The 7,472-nt window shown below is 36.9% G+C and overlaps 2 protein-coding genes across 3 annotated transcripts; one reads left to right on the top strand and one right to left on the bottom strand.

The window, feature by feature from the left end:
* The first annotated feature begins 250 nt into the window (after window positions 1-250).
* LOC107464690 (uncharacterized) lies at window positions 251-5,167 on the top strand. Of its 2 annotated transcripts, none has more exons than XM_016083643.3 (5): window positions 251-839; window positions 1,977-3,224; window positions 3,841-3,987; window positions 4,061-4,241; window positions 4,797-5,167. In XM_016083643.3, the coding sequence occupies exons 1-5, from the start codon at window positions 600-602 to the stop codon at window positions 4,976-4,978; spliced, it is 1,998 nt and encodes a 665-aa protein (XP_015939129.1). In that variant the 5' UTR covers window positions 251-599; the 3' UTR covers window positions 4,979-5,167. The 2 variants fall into 2 exon arrangements, with proteins under 2 accessions (XP_015939129.1, XP_015939130.1); XM_016083644.3 differs by having other exon boundaries at window positions 692-839; window positions 1,963-3,224.
* Window positions 5,168-5,397: 230 nt separating this feature from the next.
* Window positions 5,398-7,472, bottom strand: LOC107464688 (uncharacterized). The gene is made up of 4 exons (XM_016083641.3): window positions 6,970-7,472; window positions 6,425-6,559; window positions 6,112-6,204; window positions 5,398-5,677 (listed from the first exon to the last, which is right to left on the bottom strand). Exons 1-4 carry the CDS (start codon window positions 7,265-7,267, stop codon window positions 5,526-5,528), a joined length of 678 nt encoding a protein of 225 aa, XP_015939127.1. The 5' UTR covers window positions 7,268-7,472; the 3' UTR covers window positions 5,398-5,525.

Below are 7,472 nucleotides of genomic sequence, written 5' to 3'. Positions count from 1 at the left end.
CACCTCTTTTATATTATCAGTTTAATATTAAATTAATATAATACGTCTCCTTTGTATTATATTTTTGTATTTAAAAAAAAATTTCTTGCATTCTTGCTAAAGCAATTCGTCCCCTGTAAATTATTGGCTCCAAGAACTTTGCAAAACACTCCAACATCCAATAAAAGAGGATTAATCCAAAAATAGTATCCCCGGCCCGTAACATACTAAAATGCAATCCCCATAAAACGCAAAAATAAGTAAAAACCCCAAAACACCCTTTACGGCTCTCTCACTGTCTCGCAAATTCTTTGTTCGTCTCGTTTCTCGCTCTCGGACTCGCAGTCTCTCACCCTTCACTTTTCTGTCTAATTCTCACTTGCCCTAACGCTGCCGCCGCCGCCACCATCCATCGCCGCCGTAAAGTGCGAAGGCAGGCAACTGAATCATTCACCGCCACCACCTAAAACGGCAAATAGTCAGCTGGATCGCCTCCCGCCGCCGTACCGCCGTGGTGACTCGAGGTTTGCGGCCACCGTCGCCGCCGCAGCACTACAACTGTGGTGTTGATGGCGGAATCACTATAGAATTTAGTGACTCAGTGTTGCTTCGCATCGCAAATGGCTCTTCTTTCTCGGAAAGGGACTCTTTTTCTGCTCTTTCTGTTCTCGATCTTCTTGTTATCGGCATCAGCATCTAATGGTTCGGGAGAAGAAGAAGAAGAGTTCTGGGAAGAGCTGCTACTGAAGCCGTTGCCCGATCGCAAAGTGCTCTCACATTTTCACTTCCAGAATGAGGCTCCTCTCTCCGATTCCTTCGCCCGTCACCATCACCTCTTCCCGAAATCCATCGCTCAGCTGGTGCCTGCTCTCTTCTTCCACTCTTTACCTTTTCTTTCTATAATGATATAACAAAAATTTACTTTTTGAGAGTTTTTGCTGGGATTTTGATATTGAATTATTGATACTGATGCTGATGACTCAAGTTATTGAAAGGTTCTACGTCATGTAACTATTGTTGAAGTTTGTCAAATTAAATGCTTGATGTAAAGGTTGCCAAGCTTACTCGTTTCGTTAGTGTGAATAATTGATTTGGTGATTATTTATAAAGCTGTATTTTTGGTTATGTATTGTCCTTATCTTCTCTGTGTTGAGTCAAATTAGCTTCTTTATGATAAAAAAAAGTAACAAAAACAAATAACTTGAGCAATAATCTGATAGAGTGTGCAGAGAATCAAGAGTTCTGCTTCTACTGTTCCGGTGTTCTTGTTCGATGAGAACATGCCCTGCATATGAGTGATCATTTGACAAAGAGACTTGGAAGGTGAAAATCAAGAGGGAGAGAACAATGACAGCGACTTATCTTAGCCTTAAGGATAGAGAATAAAGTTTTAGTTGCGTGATATTGTCTTTGTCATATTAAGTATAGTAAGATGTGAGTGCCCTGCGTTTTATGCTCCACATATTTATATAAGTCAGAAAATTCACCAATGGGACATTTCTTGGGTGGAGCAGAGGGAAATTTTGGAGTTTGTTGATGTTAGAAGTGCCTTTGAGTCTGCAATGTTATTGAAGAATCATGTCATTATGTGGAAGAGCTGAGAGTCACTTAGATAGCCCCTCAATTAGTACAAAAACGTTTACATATATAAAGTACAAGCTTAAAGTTGTATGCTTTTTTGTTTTTTCTATTTCTAGGCCATTTAAGTTCATTTTGATGGTTATTATTATTATTTTATTTTTTTTTGTAGTAATGCATGTAATGTAAGATACCAAGTATTGTGCCTCTAACTACAACACAACCTTTACCTGCTAAAACATTAAGCGTTAAAGCAATTGACATCATATTAAGGAACCTTGGTTATACTATGGTTTAATGCTTTTGTTTGTTCCTTTCAGAAGCATGTCTCTACCAACTGTTGTTTATTTTTACATTCTGATTTCAATTTATTTTTCTGATTATACTAAATAACATGCGAATTAGTGTTGGATGGACAGGTTAAGAAATTTCATATTAAAGCCATGGAGTTATCATTCACACAAGGTCGGTGGAACTATGAAAGGTGGGGTGGATTTGATCCAATATCAAGCCATAATGCAAAGCCTCCTGGAGTTGAATTGTGGGCAGTCTTTGATGTTCCTCCACATCAAGTTGATGCTTCTTGGAAAGATTTAACCCATGCGCTGTCAGGTCTGTTTTGTGCTTCAATCAACTTCCTAGAGTCTTCCACCACTTATTCTGCTCCAAAATGGACATTTCAGTCAGCTTTAGGTAGTTTAAGATATGGGACTCTGCCACGAGAAGCTGTCTGCACTGAGAACCTTACACCTTGGTTAAAACTCCTCCCTTGTAGAGACAAAGCTGGACTCTCTGCCTTAATGGATAGACCGTCTATATACAAAAGCTTTTATCACTCCCAGCGGTTGCATTTAACACAAGCCAAGACTGGTGCAGATCCAAAAAATTCAAGAGTTGTTCTAGAGCAAACACTTACAGTTGTACTTCAACCCAATATTCTGACTGGTGGTACTAATTATGTTAGTGAAGCAAAGATGCAACCAAGTTGGTCTCTGAGTTCAATATTTGGAAGAAAAATAAATGGAAGATGTGTTCTTGCCAAATCAAGTAATGTTTACCTCCAAGTTGAGAGAGGTCTGGTTACACAACTTGAGAATCTCCAGAGCAGTACTGCTACATTTGCTGCCAATGGCACAAATCTGGATGATTTTGGAAGGAATGTTGGCTTTGAATTATCTGTTAATCCTGACAGGGTACTCAAAGAGGTGGAAAAGAGCTCCTCCATTCTGTATGAATATCCAATCAAAGTGCACAAAGACAGTGAGCAATTTGATTTAGGCATTACATGGAAGCATCCTGTTATTTGGTCAACCCCACATGTGCCTTTATATGCCAGTAGGTTTCTAATGGGCAGTGGAAACGAAAGGGGTGCCATTGCAATATGCATGAAGTCAACAGAATCTACTCAAGAGTTAGTTGCAGCCAATTATGTTGACCAGAGATGTAATTTTCAAGTTAATGTTCTTCAAATTGTGCCTTGGTATATTAAGGTGTATTATCACACTTTACAATTATTTGTGGATGAAAAGCCTCAAATACTCACAGACTTTGTTGAGAGAATGCACGTTTCACCTTCTGAAGACAAAGTATCACCAGGGTTGATGGAACTGGTCCTCAAATTGCCCTGTGAGGTTAAGTCAGCAGTATTGAATATAGAGTTTGATAAGGTTTGCTCATATTTTTATTAATGTTTATTTTTCTTCTGAGTTTTTGCCTCACATTTTGTTGTTTGACATACATCAACCTCCTTGCAAGTTAAATTAGAAAAAAAAAAAAAAACAAATTGTAATATGGAAATCAATTGATGATTATTTTTCTTGGTAAATAATTAAGCTCGGATTTCCGGAATGTAATGAATGAATGCAATATATTATGTGCTTTTAATAATGTAACTTTTCATAATTGGAACTGATCTCTTAACTCAGCTTTGTCATCAAATGCATTTGTGCAATGTTCTGTAGGAGCCGATCAGTTTGGTGGTTAAAATGTCCGACTTCTATAATTGATTGAATCTTTAATCAGTAGGGATAGCTGTAGCGCATGAAAAATATATAAATAAACAGAAGTACCTAAATATACTTCAAGTAGAGCATAACACATAGTGGTTATGGGCATAAGTAGTGTATTTTGTGTGTCCCCCTTGATTGACTTCAGAAGTTGGTAGAAGCTATTACTTGATTTTTTTTTTCTCAGTTTAGACACTTCTAGGATGGATGAATTCTAAACAATAGTTTCATGGTTAGATAAACTTGGTCTTTGACTGCTTTTTTCTGGTGTGAATAGGGCTTCTTGCACATTGATGAGTACCCTCCAGATGCTAATCAAGGATTTGACATTCCATCAGCAATAATAAGCTTTCCTGACTTCAATGCTGGCCTGCAATTTTCTGATAACTCTCTAAGCAAGACCCCAATGTTGTCCAAGTTACAGGTTAATTGAATTGCACTCTTGACTCTGGTACATAAAAACGTTTGTCATATCTAATTCTGAATCTATAATGCAGGAAAGGAGTCCTGTTATCTCATACACGGAAGTTTTGCTTGTACCCTTAACAACCCCGGACTTCAGTATGCCTTATAATGTCATAACAATTACATGCACAGTTTTTGCATTGTATTTTGGATCTTTGTTAAATGCACTCCGGAGACGTGTTGGAGAGGAGGAAAGGCGTCTGAACGATAAAGGTAACACTCAACTTTTCCAGTTTTTACATCCTAAGACACAAGTAACGTAATTTCGTATAACTATGGATGATCCCTCTACATATCATGCCTGTGTAATTGATAAAATGATAGGCGATGTGACTTAAGAGCCACAAAATGCGGGGGTTTTGCTTTTCCTTTTATTATTTTTTAATTTTTTTTGGGGCTGTGTCTGTGTGTGTGTGTTGTTTTTTTTTTTTTTTGAAAGAATGAAAAAGAATGATGCCCTAGAGCATGAGGCTTCTGCGATTTTGGGTTTTGAAAGGATCAAACGGATGTAATATGCTTGCTGCCATTGATAGAGAAGGTGTTTGTGACTGGAATCAGTGATCAGTGCCAACCTTTAGTTATAAGTAAACGTAGTAATTAGTGAAACCCATCTTCAATATTGCAACACCATGCACTTTGATTATATTCATACTGCATTCTACAGCTTACATGTCTAACTTTCTATATTACTTCTCCCAATCCGCCTCTTATTTTTGTGTGTAATTATTGCTTAAAGTTTCCGATGTGTCTGTATCTTTCTATTTGTAGGCGGAAAGAAAGACGCGCTTCTTAATCGAGTACTAGGTAAATTATCTTCCAAGTTCAGAGGGAGATCATCAGTGTCCTCTCAGCCATCATCATCGTCGTCATCATCCCTCATTAGCCCAAAATTGATTCTTAGAGTACTGTTAGTTGCAGGAATTGCTGTTGCATGGCAATACTACTCATAACTAGGTACTACTTTCGGTGTTAAATTATGTACATTACAAGCCTTTACTTCCACTGCTAAATGTACTTCATTCATATATCTATGTTTCTGTTTGATCAAGTTAACGTTTGTACATCACCAAATTGATTGTATCAAAATTTTGACGATTGATGTTAATTTTGATTATTATGACAAAGTAGAAGTCACACTACCTTTTTTGCTGTTTTTCTTCTTTGTACTAGTGTTGTCATTCATCATGGGTAATGTTTCCCATATCTGGCAAGCAATTTTTTCTTAAATATGACCATGAAAGCTTGAGTAATCAATGTTTAATCTCCATTGATTTCACATTGTTACAAAATTAACAAATGATGTTAAGCACACCATTAGATGTTAATTTAAAATCTTTCGAATTAAAATAAAATCTATTTATATACACCATTCAGAGAGAGAGAATTTACAGCATTCATGTAACAAAATACAACGGCAGCATCCGAAAATGACTATGCAAAAACAGTCCACTGCTCATAAACATATATTGTATCAAGAGGTATAGAAACCCACAGAATTTATCTCGTCCTCTTGCACTGAGCTGCTACAATTGCATCATCATCATCTCTAATCCGCTTCAGATTCTTGCTCGTCTGACTGCATGTGAATGGGCTGCGAGAAATGCCGCCGGAGAGGTTATCTCCTTTATCTTGAGTATCTGCGGGAAGTCCTGCAGGAAGTCCTCCAAATGTGTTAATATTGAGGCTTTTGTAGATGAAGCTTGCCACAACCATGAGACAATGCATTATTAGACAATGCTACAAGTTTAGTAGTTGGGGCATGATATAAGCATTGAAACAAAAACAAAACTATGTCTAGAGCTGAAGCTACGAGATAATGTATCTTAACTCTTTTAAGACACAAATTTCGTGTACTACTTGTTCTAAAAGGTGGAGGCATGAAAAGCAGAAATTTTTTTATGGGTCAAATATAAAAATAAAAATTGACATTTGTTTCTTGGTTAAAAGATTGATATTTTGCCCATATAAAACGAAAACAAATGCAACCTATATTTAGATATGACCAACCGAGGTGAATTTCTCTCTATGAAAAAGTAAGCCAGTTAAGACAGAGAGGAGAAAGCAGATCAGAACAAGAACATGCCTGACTTCTTGTTATCGCTCTTCAATTTCTTAAATAAATTGAAACCTTCCAACGGTTGCTTTCTCTTGCAGCATAGGTCATCCAAAGTCTCACCTTTTTGTAAAGTAAATAGAAAAGCTTAAACAAAATTAGTCACAAGAGAAGTTGAAAATATACCATCCCAAGGTCAAACATAATTCGTACTGAACTAATCATCCAAATATTTTATTTATTTATTTACTTACTTAACTCAATTGTTATTTGGTTCTTGGAAAGAAAAGATCAACCCAATTCTTAGTCATATATTATTCTCCACAAGTCTCTTGAGAGATACCTGAGTTGCCATCTTTCAACTTCTTATTCCATTGCAAGTTGAAAGCTTCCAATCGAGTCCTTTTTCCACTACAAGAATTCTCACTTTCAATCACTTTACCATTCCCATTTTCAAAATCTTGAGGTTCATGTTCTCCTGCGGAGTCACAACATGAGTATATAAGCAGAAATATGGAGCGATGGCGAAAAAGCATACTTATGGATTGCAATTTCAATTTATAACAATGCAGATCCTAGTTAAACAGACAGATTACCAAAGATAATAAACTACACAAGTATTTATCCACAAATAAACTGATGCTGACTGATTTGGTAGTTGATTTTTTAATTATCAGCTGAATTTTAATGTACACGTAGCATTTTTGTTAAAGACATGGTCACCATCACATTGTCAAGACAGAATTTATAAGAAATTAATTTGATTTATGGTTATAAAACTAAACAAATTGATCGGTTTGAAACTTCGTAGACCGAATCGATTAGCGGTTGAACTCAAGCAACGAATTGATTATTATCAAAAAGAAAAGGAAAAGGAAAGTAACATACGCTTGTTGGCAAGTTTACAGAACTTGCCGGTGACAAGAAGAGCATCACCGAGGTTGTTCCCAGTGGAGAGTCCTTTAGAAGAGAAGAAAGATATGAGAGACTTCCAAGTAACAGAGCAAGAAATAAGGTCCACTCCTCTGCTTATGAAGTGACCGTTGAGCTTCAACGTTGACGGCTCTATCCCAAAGGCTTTTGCTATGGCCCCAAGATCAATCTTGTTTTCGTCCCAAGCAATTATGTTTGCTACCTTTGACAATGAAGGGCATAGAAGCTTTATCTCTCTGGGGTTCTTCGACATCGCAACAAGCAATCTCAAATGTGATATTTATGTTACTGAAGGAGTTTGAGAGTGATTTTCTGACTTGATTAGTGTGTGTGGTAGTGTCACTAGTGTGTTCTAAGTTCTAACTTGCAATTGTTTCCAGTTTTGAGTGCCAAAGGTTTCTGTTTGTTTCTGGAAGTGTCTAAAACTCTAAAGCTGCCATGCGTGGATCGGTTTATGT

Source organism: Arachis duranensis, chromosome 9 (assembly GCF_000817695.3).
Source record: "Arachis duranensis cultivar V14167 chromosome 9, aradu.V14167.gnm2.J7QH, whole genome shotgun sequence".
NCBI classification, from domain to species: Eukaryota; Viridiplantae; Streptophyta; class Magnoliopsida; order Fabales; family Fabaceae; genus Arachis; species Arachis duranensis.
This window is presented reverse-complemented; position numbering and strand designations above follow the sequence as displayed.